The sequence below is a fragment of the Penicillium rubens genome (assembly GCF_028828025.1).
Source record: "Penicillium rubens strain IBT 27055 chromosome Unknown utg000003l_segment0_segment0, whole genome shotgun sequence".
Taxonomy (NCBI): domain Eukaryota; kingdom Fungi; phylum Ascomycota; class Eurotiomycetes; order Eurotiales; family Aspergillaceae; genus Penicillium; species Penicillium rubens.
The window spans coordinates 2,147,032-2,173,289 of record NW_026890601.1 but is presented as its reverse complement, the minus strand read 5'-3'; the positions used below and the strand labels follow the sequence as shown (position 1 = coordinate 2,173,289).

Here is a 26,258-nt window from a genome sequence, read left to right as displayed (position 1 = left end):
ACTACCTAGGTATTATGTATGGCTACATATGTACTCAAGTGTTTATATATTCTTGGCATTTATTCGTATGGGTATCTGATCTGACTCTAAAGAAATTTTATGGGCGCTGAGAACGGGCCACGATAGGCGAACAAGAAGACAGTCTAATAGAACATCAAATGGTAGCAGCAGCAGCAGCCTACCACCAAGTGATGGGGCCCGTTCCACCCATTTGCATCGAGCCCTAGAAGATGGTCAGTGAGAGCTAGAGAATGGATATGGAGAAGACCAACAAGAATGGAATATGGAGGGCGTCTATCCTGTGGGGTTTCATCCGCAACATCTGGGGCATTGGGAATTTGGTCATGCCACTCTTCTGATTCAACTCGGAATCGTACAACTTCTCCCACATCGAAGAAGAATTCTGTTCCGCCTTCACTCTCCCAGATCCATACCTGCTCGGCATAGTCACTGCAACACACATTAGCATTTAGCTTTGTTACGAGGTGAGAATCAGCTCACAATCGGGACTTCTCCATAAGCATTTGTGGCGGGATCAGAATGTCATTGAAAAATTCAAGACCAACTGGAATCTGTCAGCATTTGATGCGCACTGAATTTTGGTGTTTGGAACGCACTTTTGATTCCATGTTCTGTGCCACTGGAAATCTTTCCCAACATGATCTCTCCTTTGAAGGGTCGGAAAACAATCATGCGGAATTTGACTGTGTGATAGTCAGTAAGGATCTCAGACTTGAGAAAGTGCTGGCATAATCTACCGTTAACATTCACCAACCCAGTCCCATGGCCAATCAGACCATCGGAAGACTCAAGTAGGTCATAGAAGCTAATGCAAAGGCCGATTTTTTGAATGACCTGGCCGAAATAAGCATTAAGAAGCTGGAAGGAAGAAGCTTGAATAGCGCACTTTATTGGCGTATTTGGCATTGATGTTGTCTTCAAGTGCAACTGCACTGAACTTTGAGAAATCCTCAGGCGAAATCTGAATCAAGTCCGATATGGTGGTCTGCTAGTGTTAGAAAAAGTTTTATATATGACCGTCAAACTTACTAGGATAAACATGGCGACGGTAGGGGAAGGCACGACCAGGAGATTTGTCTGATTAGGAAGTGACAAAGTGAGAACCTTCCAAGGTTGGAAGGTGTAGAATGTCTTTTTCCTTTACAATTGTCATTGAGGCAATCAAAACTGAGATTATTCGTGCTCCGCCTAGAATCCCGCCGGCACGTGACCACGGAACGGAAGCTTTCAATCTTAACCTCGACTCCGCTAATACGTTAAATTTACGAGATTATTCCTTTGTTTGTGCTGGAATCTCCGGCAAAACAAAAGGCTCTTGTCATGAGCTCCCAGGGATTTTCTTTCCCACCTCCGCCGCCCCCGCCGCCGGCAACTAACCAGGCGCCGGCTCACCACCCGACCCAGCATGGACAGAATTGGGGTGGACGCGGCGGACATGGCGGAGGCCAGAGGGGACGTGGAAGAGGACAAGGCAACCGTGGCCGAGGAGGGAATCATGCAGAAAGTGGACGAGCGCCATCATATCTTCCCCCTACAGGTTTCAACTACGCGCAACCAACGTATGGTGGATATCCTCAACCTCTTCCCACAGCACCTTATATGCCTCCCCAGCCCTACCATCCTGGACAAACCTCGGCTTTTCAGAATCCTCAAAACCCGCCTCCATATCCATCTCAGCAATATGCCCAGTCGATAGCTCCGGGGAACTATCAACACTACAATACGCCCAACCTTCCTACACCTTACCCTCCCACAACTCCGGCATACATGCAAGGCTTACCAGCACCTCCCCATGGCCATCAGCCAAACAATCAAGCAATGATGCCCCCCATCTCATGGCGTAATGATATGCAAGGTGCGGCGCCATACATGGGCGCTCAACCGGGGCAAGCACGAGGGCCACGACCTCCTCATGCGCATGGCAATCAGGGTCCGAAACCCAAGCCTGCCCAAAAGCGGGATCACTCCTCTGCATTCAACAAACCTCAATCAACTGCGCCTCGGACTCCCGCTGCGCCTGCCGTCCCGAGCTTCGGCAACCCTCTGCCCTTGAAGCCACCACCCGTCGCAGACTCTACAGCCAACAGAAAGTCAAAGAAAAGGAAAAGGAAGCACAACCAACTTGGGCTGACCCCTAATACGGAGGACCACGAGTCAAGCGAAGAAGAGGCTGATGAAGACGAGGAATCGAAACTGGCACAAAGTGGATCTGACGCCGCACCGCTTCAGGTCTCATACAAAGGAAAGACGTCTGTGTTGCAGACACCGACCGATATTGCTGCTTGGATTGCAGAGCGGAAAAAGAAGTTCCCCACGCACGCTCGGGTCGAGGAAAAGAAGAAGTTAATGGAGGAGGCAAAGGCAGCCCGCGAGGCAGCCCGTCAACAAAAGCAAAAGGAGCAGCAGGAAAAGCGAAAAGAGCACATGCAAAAGCAAAGCGAAAGCAAAACAGATTCCACTGCGGATGCAACGACAAACGCGCAGCGCAGAGAGAAGATTCGTCGCAACCTTGAACGAGAAGAGAAACGAATCCAAAAAGCCATGGCCGAGACCGAAGCTGCTCGTCTCCGAATGGAAGCTCTACAGAAGGAGGCGTTGAGCCTAAATGCAGACCTTTCCCCAGACGAAGGTACGGGTATCGCACCTGTCCCGGCCCCGGTTATCAAAACTGAACCTGCAGACCCGGTGCAAGACTCAGAGCCAGCCCTCAAGACCGACCCCGAAGACATGGTACCGGAGCCAGCCACTAAGATTGAACTTGAAACTACGTTGCCAGAGGCAACCATGAAAGCTGGGCCTCATGACCCAATTGCGGAGCCCGCTCAACCAGCCGTCCCCGCTTCCCACGCGACAGAGCTGCAGGGAGATCCAGGGGTGGCCGAGTCCGATAATCTCGAGCACACAATCAAGACTGGGCACCCCACCGACCATGACGTTGATGACATGGAGCTCGCATCCGATCCCGGGGCCAGCGATTGGACCTCCTCGAGTGCTTCTAGCTCAGATTCCGACTCCGACTCTGACAGCGAGGACTCCGCGCCAGAGCAGGCAACTTCACGTCGCACGGGACCAGAGCGAGTGCCACCCCCACCTCGCGAAGGCAAAAGGACCGTCTGTCGTTATTTTGCACGCAGTGGGCACTGTAACCGTGGCGACCAGTGTAAATTCCTGCATGAGAATGACCCTGAACGAAGCTCGAAGGCCAAGGCCAAGCCTGAAAAGAAGGAGAAGGAGTCGAAACGCAAGGGACTTTATCAAGCTGTGAGTGCCCCATTTACTGATTTTGCCGCTCCTATTGAAATTGTACTGACACGGATTAGTTGCTGGACCGACAGAAACAAGACGACGACCGCCGGGCAATGGAAGTGATCTGCTGGCTAGGTCAGAACAATATGTTTGACGCCCCACACGATACCCCAATGAATTAGCGTCAGAACTGGAGGAACGAAACGTACAGGAAAAAAAAGGTCATAGCTTGGAGGCGTAGGGGCTTTGGTTGGATTTTCAACTTGGATGGATAACCGAAGCTCAGTCGCGTGGCTCCGATATAGTACAAAGAATTAAAATGAGGAAGGAAAAAATAATAGTAAATAGGTTAAATCACACCTAATTCGAATTCTTTCATGAATTGTCCTTTTTTAACCAATCTGTTGAACCAATAATGATATCTAAAATTCTCTTAAAATAAGACGATAAAAGGTTACTAAAATAGCAAGGCAAAGACCGAAGTAACTAAAGCCGACCAGAGTGGAGAGAGTCATTTAAGGTCACGTCGAGTTCAAGCCAGTCAACGGAGGAGATTCCCTGCCAAGCGAAGAAAAGATGGCCGTCAGTGGTCCAAAAGACTCGTGGATCACCGCCACGCTCTCTTTTCGTGTCTTTTCTTTCTCTTTTCCTCTTTTTCTCGCTCTTCTCTTTCTCTCGGGCCCTCGCGGGTCCTCTCCGGGATGGACAATGGCCAATCACTTGCCTTGCTTCCTTTTTCGGTATTTGTTTTTCCTCCCTTTGACTCTAGGCTGTGCTTAGCTCCTTATCCATGGGGCTACCCATGGGGCACATGCCCTCTTTTATAAGACTACTCTGTCGTTCGGCCTTTTCTTCCATATTCGCCTCTTTACACTGCCTTCCACTCCTTTGAGGCCCTTTGTGATTTCTCTCTTTTTATCTATATCTATCACTTGAACATTCTATCGTTATTTTTCAACCTTATATACATATATACAGTCATAATGCGCTTCTTTATGTCCCTCGCTGTCGCGGCCATGGCCGCCGTCGCCTCGGCGAACAACATGGCCAACCCCTTCAGCATCCCCACTGAAGGTTACACCTTCAAGGTCGGCGAACCTACCGCCCTGACATGGAAGCCTACCACCGGCGGCACTGTCAGCCTGATCCTGCAGTGGGGAGCCGTGATGACCGGTAACTCCGGCACTGTCATTGCCTGTAAGTGATACATCAGAATGACTCACTAATTCCCCGATAAGATACTAACCATCACCAGCGAGCATCGCGAACGATGGCAGCTACACCTGGGATGTGCCCTCCAACCTGGCCGCCCAGCCAGACTACACCATCCGGATCGTCTCGGACGATGATAGCAACGACTACAACTACATCGGCCGTTTCACCGTCGAGGGCTCCACGGTCTCTGTCTCGTCTTCCAGCGCCAGCTCAACCGCTGCCTCCACTTCCACTGAGTCTTCCACTGAGTCTTCCACCTCGGCCACTAGCACCACTACCTCGGAGAAGTCGACCTCGAGCTCTTCGGACATCACCAGCTCTGCCACCACCATGACCACCGCTTCCAGCACTGTCGCCAGCACCTCCGCCTCCGCTACCGAGACCTCGGAGAGCTCCAGCGCTGCCGCCTCCACCTCGGCCAGTGCCAGCGCCAGCGCCAGCTCCTCCGCATCCCAGAGCGCCGTGCCCACCACTAACGCCGGTATCACCAACCGTGTCTCCGGTGGAATGCTGGCTCTCGTTGCCGGTGCTCTGATGCTGTAAATTATCATACAGATTTTGTCAACGAGACCTTGTTCGACATGTTTTATTGATATATACATATTCTTTTCTCTTCGCTTCTCCGATTGGTTATATCTTGAAACCAATTAACTAATTTGTGTTATTGCCTCCCTTTTTCTGGGATGCAGCTGTACAAAACATCCCGTCCTTTTGATTACGGTCGGGATGGTGGATTTATTATTTGATTCTTATCCTATTTATGTATCCCCCAGCGTTAATGACTGTATACTCCCCTACAATCTACTTTCTATACATGTAATCTTGTATATTCCAAGGTTGTATCCTCTTTCCAAGGTTATCTGATTTATATCAGACAGTGGGGGAAAGATTTAATTTGGATAGTCCCGCGTCCACTTTTTTAAATTGTAGTCTAATCTCGCTAAATATTTGTGTTCGATAGTGCGTTAAATACGGTTAAATGTTTTGCCTACGTTCAAGTAAGTACAAGTGACATCTAGTTATGTTGTCTATATTGTAGGCCTATTACTCCATACCTTTCTTGAATTCAATGCTACCTATTCTCACTAAACACCAAGGTATCATCCCAGTAAGGGGGGTCTCTCACTGAAAGGAGATAAATAATGATCGACCATTGGTGGAGTCAAGCAAATTTCCCGAGGGAGTAGGGATTTCCCCTTCTCCACAAGATTGAATTGGAGGGGAATCGATGTTGATAAGCACATGGGCACTGCTTTGGGTTACATTTTACTTCTATTTTTTGACTAGTCTTGGCTAGTAACTGTGAGGTGAGGAGAATTGTATTGTACTTTTTCCTAATTAGTCCCGGTTCAATCTCCGTGGGGAGTTCGTATAGTACGTGCAAGGTGCACTACATAGCATGAACACCATACATATATATGTATATATGTACCTGGCTACATAAAACTATATACTCAGACACAGTCATCACAGTCGTCTCGACCAAGTCCCTTGTCCGACTTGGCCCTGTGCCTAACTCGTGATCACACCCACATGCACCAGGTACCAGGTCCCCTCTGCGATGAAATCTCAATCTGCTGAACTCGACGTTTCAGGTCTCCGCCAACGATGTCATTGCCATCTGGACTACCACATCATGTGTTTCGAAGATGTCGAGTGTATTCCTTAAGGTTGCCCTAAAAGTTCCAAAGCGTTCGGGCTATGCTAGGCACCCGCGCTATGGAAAACCCCAACCCTGGCATAAAAGAGACCTCAATTCAATGCATGTCTCTCGACACACCGCATGAGCAACATGGGAACCCCAAGCAAAATCACTATATCATTCATGTCTAGCCTTGGTAATAGCGCCCTATCGTCATCGAAAGCTCGGCTCTAAGCAAGGGTCTTCACAAATATACAGGAACAGTCCACACCACCTCGTGTCTGCAGAGGAAGCAAGGCTCTTACCACTATGCAGGACGTTTGCTGGAGATCCCGAGACATTTTGTCCATCCAGTTACTTCATAGGGCGGATTCTGGATCTAGTCTCTGATCTATCAATCGAACATGCCCTTCGAAGAAAATGTGATTGCCTATATGCAATAGATGCAGCAGACATGCAGAAACTGGGGTGGTCATCATCCACTTTCTTTTGAAATATGAATGGATGAATGGCTCAGCTTCTTCTTTCGTGTCACGTTGCTACGCTATGACATTGGTTATTGGTTCGTTGCTGTGAACGATGACATGACAGCTGGGTTTGCAATGATCGAACCCCTAGCTTGCAGCAGGGCCCATTGATGGGCCCGGGATCCGAGATCCATAATGGGATTTCGTTTCGGTCGAATCCGGCTGTGCTGCATAATTTGCTTCTTATAAAGGTGCTGCTGCATCCTCTCAAGGGATTGGGGTTTATTGCTTGTTCAGTAGTGCCATTGAACGCTCAACCCGAACCAGAGCAGCTTTTTTCCTTCAGACATATACACGTTTTCATTAAGTTCTCCAACCAGAACAGGATACACTATGTTATCCAAATTCCTTTTTGCGTCGGCTGCGACCGTCGCGGCTCTCTCTGGCCTGGCCAATGCCCAGACAAACATCACCGATAACGACTGTGCCTCCTCATCCGAGTACTCAAGGTGCAACAGGGATGTTGCGGACAAGTGGAGCTCCTGCGTCCGAAACTGCAACGGCAATGGTAACTGTGTCGTGAACTGTGGCTGCGAGTCCCACCAGAAGTATATCAACTGCATGGCGGAGTCATGCTGGAACCAGGTATGGCTTTAATATACCCTTCGATACCAATGAACCATGTTCATGAGTACCATACTAACAATATCTTCTCCAGGTCTACTCCTGCAAATACCAACTCTTCGTGCAGCAGTACTTCGCCATCTGCCCCAGCGCCCAAGAGCCAATCCCCTTCTGGCCCCCACCAGACAACGCGCCGAACCGCTGCTCCTGCGATCTAGGCAAGGTCACGCAAATGACCCTCTCATCGCGCAACCAGCAAGTCAAATGCATGCGCGCCGTCACCGACAAACTCACCGCAGACATCGGCAACATCCCAGACCTGTCTAAACTAAACGACGGTCTCGACATCGCCAACCGCGCCTCGGACTGTGCCTGCTGCGGAGCCAGCGCTAGTATCTCCGCGTAAGTGAAGCATACTACCTGCGACCAGCATACCTTCCTTCCAAACCCCCAACTAACCCCAAACTACAGATCCTGGGATGTCTGCCCACACACCGAACCCACCCTCGCCGGCGCAGATATGTGGGGACTCTTCTTCCCCTCCGATCTACCCAATCTATACACGTCCCTGCCGAACTGGGCATGGTCATCTTGCGACGCGACTCTCCGCGACACGAACTGCAAGGACCTTGGTTTCACTGATACAGACAAGTTCTACAAGCCCGGCGATTTCCCTAATAACGGCACCTCGACCCTGTACGAAGTTGGCGGTACGCTTTCCGCCCCTCCGAGCGGTACTGTTCTCACTTGGTCGCAGGCTTCGGCTACCTATACCGTTAGCGCGACTGGGTATGACCGCGAAGCTGTTGCTAGCCAGAGTGAGTACCGTGCCACGGCTACCGGGAGCGATGAGGCGTTCCCGATGCAGACTGACAGTGGTGCTGCGGCTGTGAGGACTGGTGGTCTTGGAGCTGTGGTGGCTGGTATCTTGGCGGTTGCTATGTTGTAGCTTGGTTGAAAGTATGCATAGACTGTGCTGCTAGGTGGAGGGAGGAGGAATTGATGTTTATGGTATTTCATGATGTGATATGACCGGGTTATGGGATGGTATGTGGCGTTGACGATTTAATGCTACCTTGGGCTGCTGTTGTGTTAGGAAAGGACTGGATATACTTACTACTCGAACCGCGAACAATCCGATACTTAAGTTGCTCTATTCTATCAAAAAGCTTGTAGAGTACCAACCTTAGACCTCCATAGTGTGGAACAACCAAAACTATATGAGGTGCCCACTTACTGGCTATCCGTTGCCTTCACACTTCGGGTCTAGAAGTCTAGATACGCGGATGTTCAATTCAGATTCATAGCCCCAGAGTTGTTGGTACTTCCGAAAGTGCTTGGATTGTGGTAGTGGCCGATTAGTGATGAATGACCAGGGCATTTTCTGGATGCTATCATTTTGAATGGGAAGAGAACGATGCTGTTCTTGATTGTAACCCGCAGAGCAGCTATAAAATTATATAAAAAGGCCCGGAAGCCGCCCAGAACGCCAGTTACTCCACAGAAATCGGTATCAAACGTCATAGCCCCGCTAGACAATGCACGAGCACCGTGGTCGGTGTCCTGTAGGAACGACAAGCATAAAATCCACAAAATCAAAGCAAAAGACAAAACATCACGCAAGCCACGACGGAACAACCCGCTTCAGGAACTTCATGAACTTCCAAAACCCAACCGCGTACTCCTCATTACCATGCGGGTCCACGACCCGCTCAGGGAACGCAATACCAGCACCAAACAGCCCCGGGATATCAGACGAACGACCAGGCTCGTGGAACATACCAGTATCATGATCAAAGCTCATAAGAAGAGGCGCGCCATTCTTCGAGAGAGCAGGGAGCGAGGTACGGGTATACCCAACGGCCTGGACAAGATAGTCACACGCCGGCAGATATTTGTGGTACTGGGCAGACTCAATCTCCGGGCCACCAGCGCAGTCGATCTTAGCTAGAACCTGGCCAGCAGGCGAAGTGGGAAGTTTGTCGTCTTCAAGCTCGGAGCGAGCAAAGTCCGCGGCCAGACCCTTGAGACCGGTGTTGTCGCGCAAGATCCAGCCATCCTTGTACTCTGCGTAGCGGAGGGCGTGGCGGGTGAACCAGCTAATGCGCAACAGAGGGTGGGAGGTTTGGGCGAGCCTGGTGAGGTTCAGGATGGCGAGGATGGCGCTGTGGGATGCGCCGACGATGGCGATGGATATAGGTTTGTCTGAGGGGAGTGTATTTGCTAGCTCGCTGGGCTTGAGGACTAGGTCGAGGCCCAAGCGCTGGATGTCCAGTCCCGGAACGGGAATGGCGGCTGTTGTGGGGAAGGAGCCTGTGCAGAGGATCAGGCGGGTGGTCTCTATGGTCTCAAGAACTTCAGATGAATTCTGTTTGATGGAAATAGTCCAGTTGGAGGTCTGGAGTGTGCCATTATTAGTCTCTTAATTATAGAGAAGTAGATGTGCAATAAAATTACGCACCGTTTCGTTCAGGTTGGCTGATTTGACAGAGCCGTGGCATGCATATACTTGCTCCATCTTCAGTAGACCGGCCGTGAGGTCACGAACCATATCCGCTGCGAAACCAAGGGTGCAGGTTGATTCTTGGTCGAGCTTGGCCAGTTTGGTGAATGCATTAGGTGATTTGGTGTTATCGATCACTTTCTGAAAAGGCTGAGTGGCTCTTGCGTATGCTTGGAATAATGAAACCTTGGTGTTGCTGAATAGTACTTTGTTAGTATCTTTTGGCCTGTGTTTACGTTTCAGGAACCTGGTACAAACCTAGGAACTTCGCGATACTTGCTATGGACTCTCCCAGCTTCAAAAGAAGGATCAATCCATGCGATTGTGCCCAGCTGGCGCTCCAACAAGTTTCCCATAACGGCAACTCCGGCCGGACCGGCTCCTACGACGACCGCTGCGCATTTCCGAGTAGCCATGTTGGGGTTGTAGTGATTGGAAACTGGGAGTAAGAATAGGAAAGCGAGTTTAGGACTGACTCAAGGGATACAAAAATGGGAATGAGAAGGAGTTGCAAAAATGGCGTTTATTTGAGTAACTAAATAAACAGAATCGCAATAGATAGCACGACGGGGTTCGCGACGGGGTTTAAAAAGGGGGGATCAGTCGGCTAACACCCAGGGGACAACATCATCGGCGACGGGAATGCGTGGTATTTTCATGCAATAACGCAACCAGCGTCCAGTCAGGGCATCGCTATAGAGCGGGAACGCTCATTACTTCTCCAAGCGAGGGTCCCCGACATCCCATGACACATGTGTAGCTCTCGGTCGAGATGGGTCGCCGTTCTATCGACATGTATTGGCCAATCCATGTTGTCGCGGGGACCTTTCAACCTAAAATTGGCTGCTTCACATTTGGCGGTGATGGCTCGGGAATCTCAAACGGCGACTCATTCGGTGACTCGTTCGTTCAATCGGCGACCGACCCCACCGCTTCCCGTCGGGCTGTCGGCCTGTCGGCAGGGTCGATCCGCGCTCAGTATAGGAAGAGGTGCTGGGAATAGACACCATTTTCATAGCATGGGTGGGAAATGTTGCGAGTCCATATTTGGACACGGTTAGCATCAACGAGGAATAAAAAAGGAGTAAAGCAGGTCGAGGAGGCTGTTGGCTTTATATTGTGTTGTTTTGGCGTCGATCAAACAGTCTTGGCAGAATGGCGTGATCGATTTTTGGGCTTCTGAGGCCAATCATCGCTGAGGAAGTATACGTCGATATAGGGCTGAGGTATGGACTCTAATGATCCGGGGCTAATATGTGGTATAAAATATTCTTTTGACAGGTCATCTAGCACTTTTGTAAACGAAAACAAAACCCATATCTACACGTCCGACAGTTGTTTTTGATATAACCTTCCCTCACACAGCCCAGTATATCCTCACGCTCGCGTGATAAACGTGGTTTGACCAGCCCGGAAATCTCGCCCGGGCCCAAATGGCAATCGAATCTCCAATCTCCATTTCGCGAACCCCATGTCCATCAAGAGTAAGCCGGCCACGACCCTGAGTCTTTTCAATCTCAAATGCCTCGGGCGAGTCTGCTTGGATATCGTCTCGATAGTCCCAAACAATTCTATTGTGCTGCATATCGCTCACGTGGGCCCCATTGACTTGCAATTTGTTGTCACGCGGCAACAGCAGCGCATCTGCCTCGGTATAGTGTTTCCGGACTTGCCCACGCTCATTGTCGAGGATCTCTTGCTCGATTCCGTCGGCATACATGTTCCTCATATGGGCGCCGTGAATCACTTCGGTGTCAAACCAAGTCCATGAATACTCATACATATTCTCGCGGAGTCTCCCGCCGCCTTGGTCGTGAGATGAGATATTGAAGACAATCTTGCGGCAAGGGTGTGCTCCGCGATGCGGCAACGGTGCAGGATTCGATTCCTGTTCCAAGCTCTGAAAAAGAAACAGACCATCAGTACGAGACCATTAGCTAACTTAAGAACAGATATACATACATTCCGATCATAGCAGAAGGGAACTGTCTTCAACAAAACTTGATCACAGTCTTTATGAATGATCCGCTGGTCTTGCATTTTCTGCTCTACCGAAGGCCAATATTCCGCAGCATCCACGATCATATCAATGAGCTCCTCGGGCAGACCATGTGGGACCTTCCATTGCAACCAATGCCGAACATTGAGTACATCCACTAAGGTGGGATTGAACACTTGAGGTCCCGGATCTGGGATACACTTATCCGACCCATCAGAGCCTGTGTTGCTCGGATCTGGAGAGGGTTGACCATGAGACCAGAACTGGTTGCCCGGGCGAACTCCAAAAGGCAACATGGTAGTAACTAGAACTTTTAGATGCTGACTTCAAAAGCTTTGGTGACACCCGCACACGGATTGACGCCACCGTGGGACTTTGCAGTGAAGTTGATTCCGCTCAGACACGGCGCCACCACACGTACAACTGGTTAGGTACGACCTGTATGGACGTTTTCTTTTCCTTTCTGTGTACTACCTCAACTAAGGGGTTGGTTAGCTTTGGCCATTGCGAAGTTTTGGTCGAGTCGTGCGCACCCATAACCCCCCGCATACCACGACGAGGAGGTTGGAACCCAGTTTTGACCGTTGGAGCTATTGAATTTGCCGGAAGAAACTCGAAGTAAAGCGACATCCAAAGGAACTAAATACTCCATGGCGGAAAGACATGTACATATGATTGACCAGTCGATCGTCCAAGATCTACGTTACTTGTTGACAATGACGTCAATGGCTCCAGTTAGATCTTCAGCTACGTCAATGGCTCTACTTATAGCCTCATCGTACATATGTACAACAAATTAAATTCTGTTCCTGGTACGTGGGGTATATCTCCAGAACTTTCCATGGAAATTACTATGTAGATGCCCAATGCATGTCTATGTCTGGTCTCGAATTTTGTGTTCTTCATACAATATATTCAAATGCCCTTCCTAACGCCCATAAGAGATACGATATGGCTCACTTTATTTTCAGCCACGTCTACCACCCGCAGCTTTGTACGCAGCAGCCCGCTTGCTGCTTCTGCTTTCTCGCTTAGCCTTTGAGCCACGGCTCTTTTGCTTCATCTTAATGGTTGATGATCCCTCAGTAGCGCGGTGGCCCTCAAACACGAAAGAGTTGCCGGCAATGGTACTGCTAGCATCGGCCTTCACCTTAGCCGCACCCGCTCGGCCCAGTAGCCTGTTGGCACGTCCTTGCATCGTCTTCTGGGCCTCGTCCACACGAGACTTCTTGGTGTCAGGACCAGAGGGTTCGCGCTTCTTAGCGATCTTGCGGGCCCGAGTGACACGCAGCTTGCGGGGGAGCATGGGCGGGAAGTTCTTTCCATTGAGCGGAAGCGACTCCTCAACACCATTGCCATCGTAGAACTGGACATAGGCAAATCCTTTGCCAACACGAGTGGTGCTGTCACGGATCACGCGCACGAACTCAACATTCTTCTTGACGGCCTTCTTGTCCTTGCCTCCGGTGTGGGCGTTGAAAATCCGCCAGAGACCCTCCTCAATATCGGCCGGAGCGCGAACCTTCTTCTTCTTGCCGGTCTTCTCGTCCTCTTCGGGTGTCTCGCTGTCAATGAAAGACAGGTTTCCGACAAAGACACAGCGCTTGTGGTCAATTTCTGCGGGATGAGCAAGGCTGTCAACTCGCAAATGACGGTCCAAGACGATGGTGCCGTTCAAGGCGGCGGGGGCTTTGCGTGCGGCCTGGAGGGAGGTGTAGACAGCGTATGCGTTGGTGCTAGGTGTGGTCTCATCGAGAATCTCGCGCTTCGCGAAGGAAGCGCGCTTGGGGATACCCCCACCACTGGCGAATGCAACAGAGCGGAAACGGATCGACTCGATCTTGTGCGGGCCGGTGGATTCAGGAAGCGTAGAGCAGAAAGAGGTCAGGTGTCTAAGGAGTGTCTTCTTGGCAGTCTTGGATTTGATAGCCTCAGTAGAGACGTTGCCCAGGAAGACAGTGCGGTTGGACTTCTCGACCTCATCGGACTTGGCGGAACCGGTCAAGCTCTCGTGCACAGGTACAGGAGCGATCTCCTCTTCATCGCTGTCTTCTGATGCTGATTCTTTGTCGGAATCCTCGTCTTCGTCATCTCCGCTATCTTCTTGTTCGGTCTTCTTTTGGCGCTTTGCTTGCTCGGACTTCCTCTTTTCCTCGTCCTTCTCCTCCTCCTTTGCAATGCGACGCATATATGTCTCCTCGACATCCTCGCCGGCACTGCCACGCTTGCGTTTCCGGTTTTGTGTGTCGGTAGGTTGTTCTTCTTCCTCCGCAGCCTCAGAATCGCTTTCTTCGGCGTCCTCCATTACTTCATCGCCTGACGCAGATGATTCGTCCTCAGCAACATCATCGTCGTCCTTTTTCGCCCGTTGGATGGGCTCGACGTACTTGATCACCGGGGCTTGCACGGGACCAGCCTAGATATTGTCAGCTCAAAGTTCATTAATTGCACATCAAAATAGACGTACACTTTGCGCAAAAAGCGAGGACAATGTTGGGTCCAGAGATGCACCACCGAAGGGAAGAGTGGTAGCGGAGTTGGTGGTTCCCTCCGTCTTAGACGAAGACTTTGACTTTTTACCCATTTTGATATATTGGGCTGTATTACTGTCTGAAAATGAGTGACCAAGACGTGGGCTTGTTGCGATTAACGTTGGCGCCGATGATAGCTCCGACTTTTTTTTTTCCTTTAGTTTCTGCTTATCGGGTCTTGGCGCGGAAAGCTGCTTATCACATGACTAGGAGTACATTTACGAGTATGTAGGAACATGCCCAGGTGGTGTTCTTACTATGTAAGGTACATCGTACATTGTATATGATAGATATGCATGAATATTACCTACACAGGCTTTCTGTATTACATATTCTTGTCGATAAGTACTTCCCTCTCTTATTCTAGACTGGGAGGTCCTTGTTCGTGATTAGGCGGTAAGCTGTGGGTGTATGATGCACTTATACACCATCTAACATATTGAGACTGGTGAACATATCCTTCGTTCTATATTTCATCGGTGTTTCTTCTGGCCAAAAAAAAGTGCAAGATCAACATATTATTCTGCAAGATGGCCTACCTAGGTACCTATCTCATTCCAACTACGTCAGATACCATCTCACGTGATTTCCCTTTTTTCTTCGGGCGGTGAGTCTTGCCCTCGCCCGAACGCAACGCGGCAGAATCAGCGGTCACTCGCTTCTGTTGCTGCACCCCATCATAGCGATCTGCTGCTTTTGTCTGCTGAAACCCCCTCTTTCGGTTGTGATTTCCCATCCTTGATCATTGGTTTGATCTTGATTACGATCCCTGGCCACTTCTTCATGCCGTCAACCTCCCTGCGACTCGGTACCCTCATCTTGTCCGCTTCCTAGCCATCGTCCCCTCGTCCTCCACAGTCGGTCTGCGCAGGATTCGTCGGACCGAAAGCTTTTACGGGCTACAACAGTATTGACACGCGTGGGCTTGGACTTAAGCCATAACTCGCGTCTCAGGAACGCGGTGGTTTTGGGAATCGTGCTCGGTCGCGAGCAGCTGTGCTCATTACCGGCGTCGCTCCCGGCGCATTGTTGAAACGGTACGTCGCTTGAGGTTCTACATCAACCCCAGAGTTTCATCTGGTCATTTTTGCAAGGAGGGAGCGTCTCTATGTTTCCTGGAACTACTGTGATCGGTATCTTGCTTCGCGCGACCTCTAGTACCCTATGCTGGGCGATTGTTGCCGACTCTGGGGGCGTCCGATGATCAATCTCCGCACCACCGCCTTCTGGAGGCGCTGACCTATCTCTCGCACCCACCAACCACTTTTTGCCCACCAACTCCGTCCTCCATTGATTTTGCCGAGTTGACATGGCAATTGAGCTAATTCAATCTGTGGTTTCTCCAGATTCTCGATCGAAACACCATCTGCCGGATTGGTGACCTTCCTCCCTCTCACGCCTGCGGCGAAACTCGACCTCGCTGCAAGCAATCGACCGCTCAATACCCTCCACCCCAACTCTTCTTTCCTTCACTCACGTTGTGCTGCGCCAGCTCCATTAGCTGTATAATTGTCCATGGAGGTAGCCGAGAGCAGAGAACAGGCCTCCGTTGGTCCAACAACGGGGGCAGAGTCCACATTCCCCAATGGCGACCGAAACCCTTTCCTAGATGACCCGCTCATTGACGATGATGGACGCTCAAGTAGTTTGAGTGAGATCGATGACGTCTCGGACAACGAGCCGTCCGACTTCGAAGATCCCATCAAGTCAGACAAGCCAGTTGAGAACGATTCGGAGGCGGAAACCGAACGCATCGAGGACTCTCCACATAACATCCGGAAACATGACATTGTGTTGAGTGCCGCTAGTGCCGGGCCAAGCCCTAGCAAGCTTCACCAATCTACGACACTCGATGATGTCGACGATGAAGCACTCGTGGCGGACGATTCTCCTAGCAAACCGCGGCGATCTTCAAAGAACAATGGCTTGACCGAGGATATCCCAGACCTGGGCGACCTAGGCGATTCTGGGCTTCCGAATAGTCTCAACAAGAAACGAAAACATGAAACTGTTCCCGAGTCGGGCGACGAAGAGCCCACGAAGAAACGACGGAGCTCAATCAGGAGTGACTTGAGTGACCCGATCGATGATGATACCCCCCTCTCGCCTGAGCCGCTCGGTAATCCCATGGATATCAATGATGATGACATACCGGTTGACGAAGTTCCTGAGTCGGAGCTCCCAGCCCCGCCTTCGAAAGGCAAAAAGGGCAAAAAGGGTAAGCGGAAAGGAAGAAGGACCCAAGACGCCGATGAGGAGGTGGAAGGCGGGGTCGAGACCACAGTAGAGTATGTTGCTGATGAGATTCTCGGAGAAGACGAGGAGCCTACAGAACGAGGAGATGAGCCCGATGACGCGGAAGCTGTTCTTCGAGCCGAAGAGTGTAAGTCATCCCCTTCATGGACTCTTTAGGCACCGCAGATATTAATGCCATGTACAGCTGTGAAAAAGATGTCTGCTATGGATTCACTAGCGACACTGGAGAAAGAATTTGCGACGTTACGTGACAAGTAAGAGATTGCCCCGTCTCACAAGTTTCGTTGCTCACAATCATAGGATTTATGATGAACGGATATCCAAACTGAACCGCGAGTTGGAGATGCTTACCGGTCCGAACCCGACGCATCCTGAGTACTTGCGGCAGATTGAGTGTGTGCAACGTTACCGGGACGCCAAGATCAAATACGAGCAAAACTTGTATCGATACCGCATGAAGTCACTCATGCACAAGGGTCTGGCCGAGCGATCACAGGCCCATAGCACATACTACCAACGGATCCGGGATGCGCGCGAGTGGCATTCAAGTGCAGTCAGCAAGCAGTTCTACGCCATTCAGCATGATCGCTTCAAGACAGACGAGCTTAGCCCGCACCATATCATCCCATTCCCCACCCGTCGCTCGCAGCAAATCGCACATCAGACTGCATACAACCAGGAGGTTTCAATCATGGCCGGTGTCGCCAAGTATGTCGGCTTCCCGGCTGCCCCATCCTTGATGGGTGCACGGCCCACGGAACTGGATGACGATCTTGAAAAGATGGGGGTAAGTCATATTCACATTCCCCAAGTTTGAACAGTTGCTGACAGCAAGGCATAGATTCCTATCGAGAATCGCGCTTCGGCACCACGGCATTCATCCACAATACCACGGACGACCATGTCTACCATGTCTTCTAACGCCTTCCGTTCTGCCGCTGAAGAAGCATTCCTAGAGCAAACACCCTGGGCAAACCCACAGCATCCCATTCATCAACAGCAGCATCAGCAACAACAACAACAACAACAGCACTCGCAGCCACCTCGACCACAAGGCCGTACATTTGAGCATCCGCAGCCGTCATCATATGCAACACCAGCCGCTCAAAAGCGGATGGTCGACATCAACGCACCCAATGGATCTGCATCCACCATTCCCGAGAATGCCTCTGCTGCCAACTCATCAGCTAACAACACCCCGTACGGCATGGAGCACGATCCAAGACATCAAGCGCAAGGGCCCTTCCGCAACCCAGATTATGATGTCGATCATCGCAAATCCGGGTTCCGGTCACTAAGTTCGTCCCCATTGGATGTGCGGAAAGCACAGCCGCATCTTAGCCATGCCCTTGAACACCGCTCTCCTATTACTGACGCCCCGTCACACAATCACATCTTCTCTCCGCCTTCAGCACGACAAGGCTTGTTTCAACCTTCAGCCGCTCTCCAACGGGAGACCTCGCCATCCCTCCCGCCTAAGCCTGCTGATGTGGTACATTACCGCGCTCATCAGGCAGGGATTTCCACAGGGACTGGTTCAAATCACATGCCTAATCGATGATCGATTACCCTTGCGATTCTTTCTAAAACGACTGGTCAACAACCCCCCCCCTAATACCCCGGGAGTCTCCTACCTCCTCTTTCATGCATTGCACTTCTCTTCTCCTGTGATAAATCCTATGTTTTTCTACTCTCCAGCTCTTTCTCCAGCAGCAAATGTATCTTGACTGTCATTTTCGCTTGTGCTGCATGGATAGAATACCAATCTGGGGTCTTGTCTTTGAGTTTTAACAGCGTTCACATGTGGGATACTCCCGTTGTCATTACTTCTAACTTTGGATTCGAAGATTTTATTTGAATGGAACGGAATCTTGTCAAAGATGTTATAGTTTCTTTTTTATGTTTAACGGGGTGTATGGGTCTGGGCTTGTTTCTTCGTGCAGACAGTAGAGAGACATCTTTTGCCTTGGAGTTTTTCTTTTCTCCTAGTGTCAGCTTTTTCTGGTGCTGTAGTACTTATTGGTGTACATACCACGCCTTTATTTCATATGAGGCCTCCAAACCCTTTCTCTTATTCAATTTTCCCTGTGTTATGATCTTCACTACTGTTTCAAGACAGTCACAACCACACTCACTCTCCGTCGGATCGTTAATTATCTTACTGAGACATTTCGGTAACTCCCGCCTTCCCATGATTGGCAGGTTCACTAAGCCATCTTCAATGAGCCTCAAGAGAAAATCCGCATAGCGGGGCAGAGCGTTGGAACCATGGCGGCGCCACACCTTAGCCTTATCCCAAGTGGAGCTCATCTGACGTTAAGATTCACCTGTGGACTTCACCATCCAGGAAGATTAACAAAAATGGTTAACCGGACAATGTTTACATATAAAGGCCAGGATTCAGGAAATGTGATGAAGCACAGATTTGATGACGATGCTGGATCGAGGGTTGACCCAACCTGGGCGACATTTAATCCTCCCTGGTGGTGGTGGTTCTTGTGCTGTGAGATTGACTATTGATTTCAAGACGATTCTAATGTAATTTGCATATTGCACAGCTCAGTTCTTCTGTGTTCTCTCACACCAGCTGGTTTCGCAGATGCATTGTCATTCAATTTGACGTTTATATCTGCTTATATATTTGTAGAAATCTAAGTCTGCATATTGTTAAGGGACTCCCAAAAATTGAAAATCGACACCTCATCCATCAGCGCATCAATGGCATCTTCGCCAATTGTTATCCCTGCCATAGGATCATCCGCTGGAACTTCCTGCAGTGGAGACGACTCAGACGCCAACTCGGGGGGAACTCTTTGAGCCACATAGTTTGGGAAAATATACCGAATGGCTCCGAGAAAGATACCTCGGAAGACTGAAGAGCAGGGGTGGGTGTGTTGCATCTGTTCCAAGACTATCATACACACCTCAATCTTGTTCAGACCGAGACGACGGGAAACGGGATCAGAAGATTTGCAGTTGAGGAGGTGGACGTGCATTGCTGGGACTAACAGCGGCGGCCTGAAGTGATTGTCAGATAAAATATTAATTGCGGAGACTTGCGCACTCACGTCATTGGACCCGAGAATGCCAACAGCTTCTCGTTTGCCAGATTATCAACGATGGCATTGGTCTGTAGCGCAGCCGTGTTGATCTGATTTCGGACGTGACTGTTCCATGTGTCCTGGCGAGATGCAGGCAGCCCTTCCGGGTCCTTTGTGATGAACGGACGGTAAAAGGTGATTATGAATGCTCTTTTTGCTGTTAGCAGCAGGTATAGATAGATATGGTGTGGACACTCACTGGTAATGAAGCTGCAGGTGATACAAGTAAAAGGTTGCCAGTGGACTTTGTCCCGTCCCCTGATTTTCGGGAAGTGGAAAGTGCAAAATCTTTTGCTCAAGGGCTTCAACCTGTTCGATGGACGAACTGGCTCCAAAGGGCTGGTAGCACAAAGTGAGTGTGTCCCCCAAGAGCTGAGTGAGTTGAATAAGTATCACCCAGTAGTCTGCTAGCTGTGCCAGGTCCTTCGGAACATATGCTGCCGATATAGATTCGGGTAATCCGGCAAAATCACTCAGCATATCACCTGCAGATGGTGGTATAGTGTTACAGTCATTCATGTTGATTCTCAATGGACGGCCCATGGTGAGACTTAGCCAACGGTCTCGAAAGAAGCAGGTCCACCAAAGGCGGCGCCAAAGACGCTGTTGTGGTATACTGATAGGTGAATTGGCGCAGACCGCAGCGGAGAAACGATGCAGGCCCATTGTTTGGCAAAGGCTAATGGCAATACCCAGCCAAAACCACGGCTGGGTATATGTATCAGCTTCAGAATGGTAAAATCCTAAGAGAAGTGCCGATTGAAGGAGAACTGTGTTGTCTGTCTCACCCCCATTATGATGCAGACACTAAGAGCAGGGCATTAGCAAGGCGTAATTCTGGAATAGATCATACGCTAGATTGCTTACCTTTGCACGAGAGTACATGGATTCCTTCATCTCTTTCCTGGAGGAAAATCCTTCTGATTTCCAGGTCTCAGCCGGAAGATGCTATATCAGCGTTAGTTAGACCGCAGTTCCACTCAGAGGAGGTAAGCTTTACATTTGCAGCAGCATAGAAAATGCTCCATAGTAATATCAGATTGTATGGTTGACCATCTCCACTGGGATAGAGGTGTGGAAGCGTTGTAGCGTCAATCACCGGCATAATGGGATGCACATGATGAAAGTATGCCCGTAGAAGTTCATCGCAGGTCTCTTTTCGGGGCATATTGAAGACTCCTTTGTACTGCAAGTATGCTTTGTCCTCGGGAGATAGCGAAACGGATGTTTTAGAAGTGAGCAGGATATGCCGTTGTGCAGGCTCGTGTGAAGGCGAGCATATATCAAAGACGGCACCAAACCCAGGCGAATCACCTTCGGTTTTGGATCAGCTTCAGGTTCTTTTTAAAACGAAGAAACTCGTGCGGTGACTACAGACCAGTGTAGAATGGCGCTTGGCCAGTTTTGTTGCTTTTCCCGAGGACTTTGGTTGCGATTTCAACGCCAGTCTGCTCTTCATCCTGGCGCCGAGAATAGTCCGAGGGATTAGAGACACTCCGCATGGTAGAGAGCTCAGGACGATCTAAATTATGCGAAGGCGGTGCATTTGGAAATGAATCAAGTGGAAGTGAAGCCTGTGGTACCAATCTATTCGAATCGCCATTAGGGGGGCTGCTAATAATAGACGCAGGTCGGCGTGTACGTCTCTCCCGTATGCTATATCTGTCAGTGATGAGCTTCTAGTTCGGAAGAAAACCCTCACGTTTGGGTTTTTGTCGGCGGAACGGTACATTCTCTGCCATCTTGCGTACAGCCTATACAAGGGATACCTGTCACCGTCACGCTACAGCGAACCTTGCGCTGCCGGCAATTTTGACAAGCAGCAGCTGATCGATAGCGTCGTGTAGACATGGTTAGTCTGCCAAGTATTGACAAGGATGCATCTGCCGAGAGAAGAATGTCAAGTAGAAGTTCTCCGAGGTAGCCGAAACTGGAAACTGCCCAGGTGGGTCCCGACAGTCCCGAGGTAACATATTTTTATACGGGATATCTGGGACTGGACGGAAAATAGAAATATAAAGACGGATTTATAAGGTTTTAAGGTCGTTACACATGATGTAGGCGGTTGCACAGATCGTTACACGCGATGCTACACATGTGACTCTACCTACCGGATATTCCCTGGCGTATGGGGCTTTCCTATTTGAGCTGCCGCCGCTTTTATGAGGGTGCTTAGGCTTAGGCTCACTGAGTAGATGTTAGCACGGACTTACCTAGGTAGATCAGTGATTATGCTTAGTTCAGTCACGTGTAGAATGACTGATGCTTAACGTTAGTGAGTGCTTAGTTAGTGAGTGCTTATTGGATACTCCCGAGGTCCCTCATTACTTAGTGATGCTTAGTGTCCAATCAGTGAGCAATACTACCAAGGTAATGCACTTAGCCTACCGTAGACTATACCTAGAAGGGATTAGCCCCTATATGGTCGTTTATACTATAATAGTTAGTTTGTTGATAGCATTGTTACAAACCTCAATTTTTGGAGCACTATAACTTATTAAGGAAATACGTTATGACGAAAGGGCGTAGGATAGAGTGGAGAGCCCTATCCGTTTTATAATGTTACTTCTATCTTCCTTTTCTAGAGCGGCTCGAGCTTAAGATCCTAGATATAAAAGCAAACTAAGTGGTACTGATAAATCCATTCAGCTCCGAATCCGCCAGGTACCTAGGTAATCTGGATTGGATATCTTTCTCTAAGTGCGGTACCGAATTTATAGATCAAAAAGGGCCCCGGCATCAGGCCCAGAGCAATGAACCCTAGCAGAGAGTTTCCCCACCCAAGCCCCAAAGCTGAATACATACTAGGGCCCGCAAGAGGCAGGAATGCACCAAACAAGCACCTCATTGCCGTCAGCCCAGCGACAGCAGATGCAGCGTATGCCCCAGACGCATCAATGAAGTATGTCTGAATTGATGCAAATATGCCAACTCCACCGAACCCAAAGGGAAGCAAGCCAATGATAGGAACAATCCAATGCACATGCTTGTCTGCAGTCCATCCGTACCAGAAGAAGCTGATGGGGATGAACGGAGCGAAGAAGAGGCAGGGCGCAAGCCGCATTTCGGGGTGATAAACCCCATTATTTGCTTTCGTTAAACGAACCACGGTGGGATCCGAGATTTTCGCCACGGTAAAGTTTCCGGCGCAAAATCCAATTCCTATTCCCAGGTAGGCGAGCCCAGTCAGCTCAAGTGACCAGCCGTAGCTGCCCGTAAATAGCGTGGTTGTGGTCGTGAAAATGAGATAAAGTAGACCAAAAACGAAGGACATGTACAGGGCGAGTAGGAATAACATCGGAGAAGACATAATCCTCAGCGGCCGCATGATGCTTTGTACCACAAGTGCTGGCGTTTTAGCAGGATAAAGACTTTGGAAATGTTCCTGGCCAGGCTCCTTGCGTAGAGCCTTCATTTTCCGATGGATCAACACAGAAGGGTTTGTTTCCTGCCCGACAACAAAATTGACGCAGGTCATCACTCCACAGGTGATAAGAAGAAACCAGTATACCCACCTCCAGCCCGCGCGCTGAGAGATAAAACCACCAAGGAGGGGACCAAGTACTGGGCCAATGAGTGGCCCGATTGTGAACATCGCGTTTGCTTTTCCACGCTGGTGGATGGGAAAGAGATCGGCAATGACACCGCCGCCCACACTCAGGCATGCTGAGCCGCCCACTCCAGCTAGGAATCGGAAGACGATCAAACTAGCAATATTGGGTGCTAAGGCACACCCAATTTGCCATAACGTGAAGAAGACGTCCATGACGTTCAAGACTGGTTGACGTCCATAGATCTCGCTCAGTGGGGACAAAATTAAGGGACCGACCTTTGTGAACAATTAGTTTGGGAAAAAAAAAAAAAAAAAAAAGCTATTTGCAACCAATGTTGTTTGCTATTGGCATCGAGATGGAACTCACTGTGAATCCAAGGACGAACACGCTAACAGAAAATGAGGCAAGAATGGTCGAAGTCACGCCAAATTCGGAATCCATCAACGATGTACCAGGGGCAGGAATGGAGGAAGCCAATGGACTAGACAAACGGTTAAGACTTCAGCAATATGGTGCTTATTGAACCAGAAACCATACCTCAAAAATGTGATGACGCTAACCATTCCCAATATCATCCATTTGCGCTTATCTGGAAAGTTCCTATAGAAAGTGAGAATTAGATTCAATACTCCGCGCCGCGTGCTAGAAGTCCACATACTGTGGATTGTGGGGATCTTCTTCAGAGTCCCAGCCCACGAGGCCTTTTTCATAGTCGGATATTTTTCCATTTTGTTGCACCGGAGGTTTGAGTTCCTCCGCGCTCGAGGATTCGAGATCTTTATTCATGGCCGGGAATTCGAAGGTGGCGCCGCTCTAGAACCTGAATATGAAGAAGGAGCAGGCGAAGCAACCATCTTCTTATAAGCTTCTTATAAGCTACGCGGGTATGTTTGCAGGGATCGCTCGGACTTTCGCAGTACATTACCTCCGTCGATGTACTCTCTCGGCGCCCGATATAGAGTGACTAAAACAAATATCCGGAGATGTATCCGGAGATGTATTCGGAGATGTAATATTACCCCGGTAATAATGCTTTACTAGGAGGGACTCGGTATGAACACTTTTTGATGCAAGGCCCCGTCGGTGATACCCCCATTTTGGCCGAGAATCACAGTGTGCAGCCTGACTATACGTACGTACATGGTAGAATGCTTACATGTACTACGCAGAATCCATGAGGTCCATGCAGATGTTGTGATCAAATCTTGGAATGTCATTTTTCATGATAGGGCCTACCCTTTTCCTCCGGCAACCGCCTTACCGGCCTTTCAAATCACTTCGAAACTTACGCCCATAGTCATAAATTCACTGAAACGGAAGAGCAATCGCTTCTATAAATGTTAGTTGGTGAACCACATTTGACTATTCGCTTGCGAATGGGGATTAATGCCCTGTTGCTGCATTTGATTGTCCCATTGGGTCTGTTCATAAGTCAAAATCCACAAGTCCACATCAAAAATATACACGGGGTATTCTGATCATAAAAGAAAAACTCACCCAATCTATTCCACCATTGAGATCGATTATATCGGCAAAGATATCCGTCGATAACGGCGAGAAGTTCTCCATATCTATAGCGGTGTCAAGTGGGAGGTCATTGTTTGCGGCGGCAGAGGAATTAGATAGACATGTGGTGCCGACCGTTTTATCTGTGTTAGGAGGTTCAGTTTCTGCGATCCCTAGTGAGCACTACTACACTAATAATTGACCAGAAACGGGAAACGGGGAAGAAAACCAGAGGGGAAAGAAGACGAATAGTGGGAATATGGGACCCACGAGATGATTTGCCTAATCCTGACTTACCATTGTTATCAAAAGGCACCATGGTGGGCTGCCCTTTCACCCTCTTGAGCACAGATTTCACAATATCAGAGACAACGCGGGCTTCATGTATTTCGCTGCTCCACTCAGTCCAAATCATATAAGACTCCTCCAAGGCCTTCAGCAATTTCCCCGGACCACCGTATGAATCTGGATCGACACACGGAGGTAAATTTTGCCCTGATCCATTTTGCGGGTTGACCCCAAGACAGATTATAATGGCCGCGAGAAGAAAGTCGTATGATGCAGCGCATATCACTTTCCACTTGTACCCCCATAGGAATCCGCCGGGTCGGCATTCGTGATAAATATATGACTGGTGATGAATGATTCTCAATGATGCGTCAATACATTTTCTATGCGATTTAGGTTGCGAATGAATGAACCGTCGGTGTAATGAGCAACGGGCCTTTTGGAAAAGCAAATCAATCATCAGGCGTTGTAAGAGCGATGTTGGAGTTTCCGTAATTGCGTATCTATGGTGAGCTTTCAAGGAAGGTGGAACCGAGTCATATTGCTCATCCAGAGATTGGTCGATTTGGATGACGATGTCGTAAGAAAGTGGATGGATGGATACAGCTCGATCTTGGATTTTGCCTAGGACTCTTAATATGCCCACTCTCACGATCATATGACACAAAATGCTATCATCTTCAGGTCGCGACGGAGGGAGTTGGCTCATTTCTGGGGTCAAATCACCATCGCGCAGAATACGAGGAAGCTCGGTATCTGTTTCGACCTCGTTGATCGTCCGCGGTAGTCCCACTTCGAAAGACATGAGAATATCAAACTGGAGAAGCACAAGCCATACGCGCCGTCTGTATTCACCCGTGAAGGTGGAAATTCCCTGGAAATGCAAAGAGTCCCGATGATAGCCTGCTCTCATAGCAACACGAACGACTGTCGTGAATACCAGGTAGTTTGCGAATTGGTTCTTCTGGCGTTCGATATGTTGACCAAAGAAGTATAGAAGTAGCGCTTCAACTGTGTTGACGGTTGGCTTGGTATAGTCGGATAGAACGAGACACTGGGCGCTCCTGTGGCGGAAGAAAGAGATATCTTCCCGTGACTGGGAAGTGCCATCCTTTGGGTCACTGGAAAAAGACGAATGACATGAGGCAATAGACATCATACTGTACAGAATGCTGAGCCAGTTGAGTGAGACACTGGATGGATCCTCCCAAAAGCAATTATACTGGACTTCGGGTAAGTGCATGGTCATCTTGGGCGGGTATTATCACTTACTTCTTTTTCAAACGTGGGCGCATGAGTGATCAC

At 49.5% G+C, this 26,258-nt stretch overlaps 12 protein-coding genes across 12 annotated transcripts; 5 read left to right on the top strand and 7 right to left on the bottom strand.

Annotated features, from left to right (window-relative positions):
- Positions 1 to 178: 178 nt before the first annotated feature.
- On the bottom strand, positions 179 to 1,062 carry N7525_007022 (DNA-directed RNA polymerase III subunit RPC25; the record flags this gene model as incomplete). The annotated part of the gene is made up of 7 exons (XM_061213893.1): positions 179 to 223; positions 273 to 450; positions 502 to 565; positions 618 to 704; positions 759 to 855; positions 908 to 1,006; positions 1,051 to 1,062. 7 exons carry the CDS (start codon positions 1,060 to 1,062, stop codon positions 179 to 181), a joined length of 582 nt encoding a protein of 193 aa, XP_061068324.1.
- A 279-nt stretch (positions 1,063 to 1,341) lies between these two features.
- N7525_007021 (CCCH zinc finger protein) lies at positions 1,342 to 3,449 on the top strand (the record flags this gene model as incomplete). Its single annotated transcript, XM_002567541.1, has 2 exons — positions 1,342 to 3,282; positions 3,342 to 3,449. The coding sequence occupies 2 exons, from the start codon at positions 1,342 to 1,344 to the stop codon at positions 3,447 to 3,449; spliced, it is 2,049 nt and encodes a 682-aa protein (XP_002567587.1).
- Positions 3,450 to 4,250: 801 nt separating this feature from the next.
- Positions 4,251 to 5,025, top strand: N7525_007020 (GPI anchored serine-threonine rich family protein; the record flags this gene model as incomplete). Its single annotated transcript, XM_002567540.2, has 2 exons — positions 4,251 to 4,464; positions 4,523 to 5,025. 2 exons carry the CDS (start codon positions 4,251 to 4,253, stop codon positions 5,023 to 5,025), a joined length of 717 nt encoding a protein of 238 aa, XP_002567586.2.
- A 1,959-nt stretch (positions 5,026 to 6,984) lies between these two features.
- N7525_007019 (uncharacterized protein) lies at positions 6,985 to 8,164 on the top strand (the record flags this gene model as incomplete). The annotated part of the gene is made up of 3 exons (XM_002567538.1): positions 6,985 to 7,236; positions 7,310 to 7,617; positions 7,687 to 8,164. The coding sequence occupies 3 exons, from the start codon at positions 6,985 to 6,987 to the stop codon at positions 8,162 to 8,164; spliced, it is 1,038 nt and encodes a 345-aa protein (XP_002567584.1).
- A 666-nt stretch (positions 8,165 to 8,830) lies between these two features.
- N7525_007018 (uncharacterized protein) lies at positions 8,831 to 10,134 on the bottom strand (the record flags this gene model as incomplete). Its single annotated transcript, XM_002567537.1, has 3 exons — positions 8,831 to 9,613; positions 9,677 to 9,914; positions 9,977 to 10,134. 3 exons carry the CDS (start codon positions 10,132 to 10,134, stop codon positions 8,831 to 8,833), a joined length of 1,179 nt encoding a protein of 392 aa, XP_002567583.1.
- A 377-nt stretch (positions 10,135 to 10,511) lies between these two features.
- Positions 10,512 to 10,721, top strand: N7525_007017 (uncharacterized protein; the record flags this gene model as incomplete). The annotated part of the gene is made up of 1 exon (XM_061213892.1): positions 10,512 to 10,721. The coding sequence occupies one exon, from the start codon at positions 10,512 to 10,514 to the stop codon at positions 10,719 to 10,721; it is 210 nt and encodes a 69-aa protein (XP_061068323.1).
- Positions 10,722 to 11,075: 354 nt separating this feature from the next.
- Positions 11,076 to 12,013, bottom strand: N7525_007016 (uncharacterized protein; the record flags this gene model as incomplete). The annotated part of the gene is made up of 2 exons (XM_002567536.1): positions 11,076 to 11,618; positions 11,681 to 12,013. 2 exons carry the CDS (start codon positions 12,011 to 12,013, stop codon positions 11,076 to 11,078), a joined length of 876 nt encoding a protein of 291 aa, XP_002567582.1.
- A 671-nt stretch (positions 12,014 to 12,684) lies between these two features.
- On the bottom strand, positions 12,685 to 14,301 carry nop12 (rRNA-processing protein NOP12; the record flags this gene model as incomplete). The annotated part of the gene is made up of 2 exons (XM_002567535.1): positions 12,685 to 14,133; positions 14,185 to 14,301. 2 exons carry the CDS (start codon positions 14,299 to 14,301, stop codon positions 12,685 to 12,687), a joined length of 1,566 nt encoding a protein of 521 aa, XP_002567581.1.
- Positions 14,302 to 15,763: 1,462 nt separating this feature from the next.
- On the top strand, positions 15,764 to 18,065 carry N7525_007014 (uncharacterized protein; the record flags this gene model as incomplete). Its single annotated transcript, XM_002567533.1, has 4 exons — positions 15,764 to 16,631; positions 16,689 to 16,758; positions 16,805 to 17,291; positions 17,346 to 18,065. The coding sequence occupies 4 exons, from the start codon at positions 15,764 to 15,766 to the stop codon at positions 18,063 to 18,065; spliced, it is 2,145 nt and encodes a 714-aa protein (XP_002567579.1).
- Positions 18,066 to 19,155: 1,090 nt separating this feature from the next.
- Positions 19,156 to 21,107, bottom strand: N7525_007013 (fungal specific transcription factor domain-containing protein; the record flags this gene model as incomplete). Its single annotated transcript, XM_061213891.1, has 6 exons — positions 19,156 to 19,522; positions 19,573 to 19,755; positions 19,805 to 20,412; positions 20,473 to 20,553; positions 20,606 to 20,919; positions 20,984 to 21,107. 6 exons carry the CDS (start codon positions 21,105 to 21,107, stop codon positions 19,156 to 19,158), a joined length of 1,677 nt encoding a protein of 558 aa, XP_061068322.1.
- Positions 21,108 to 22,273: 1,166 nt separating this feature from the next.
- Positions 22,274 to 23,945, bottom strand: N7525_007012 (MFS transporter; the record flags this gene model as incomplete). Its single annotated transcript, XM_002567531.1, has 4 exons — positions 22,274 to 23,434; positions 23,526 to 23,640; positions 23,697 to 23,759; positions 23,818 to 23,945. The coding sequence occupies 4 exons, from the start codon at positions 23,943 to 23,945 to the stop codon at positions 22,274 to 22,276; spliced, it is 1,467 nt and encodes a 488-aa protein (XP_002567577.1).
- A 554-nt stretch (positions 23,946 to 24,499) lies between these two features.
- N7525_007011 (fungal specific transcription factor domain-containing protein) lies at positions 24,500 to 26,202 on the bottom strand (the record flags this gene model as incomplete). The annotated part of the gene is made up of 3 exons (XM_061213890.1): positions 24,500 to 24,580; positions 24,657 to 24,808; positions 24,963 to 26,202. The coding sequence occupies 3 exons, from the start codon at positions 26,200 to 26,202 to the stop codon at positions 24,500 to 24,502; spliced, it is 1,473 nt and encodes a 490-aa protein (XP_061068321.1).
- Between the last annotated feature and the right edge of the window lie 56 nt (positions 26,203 to 26,258).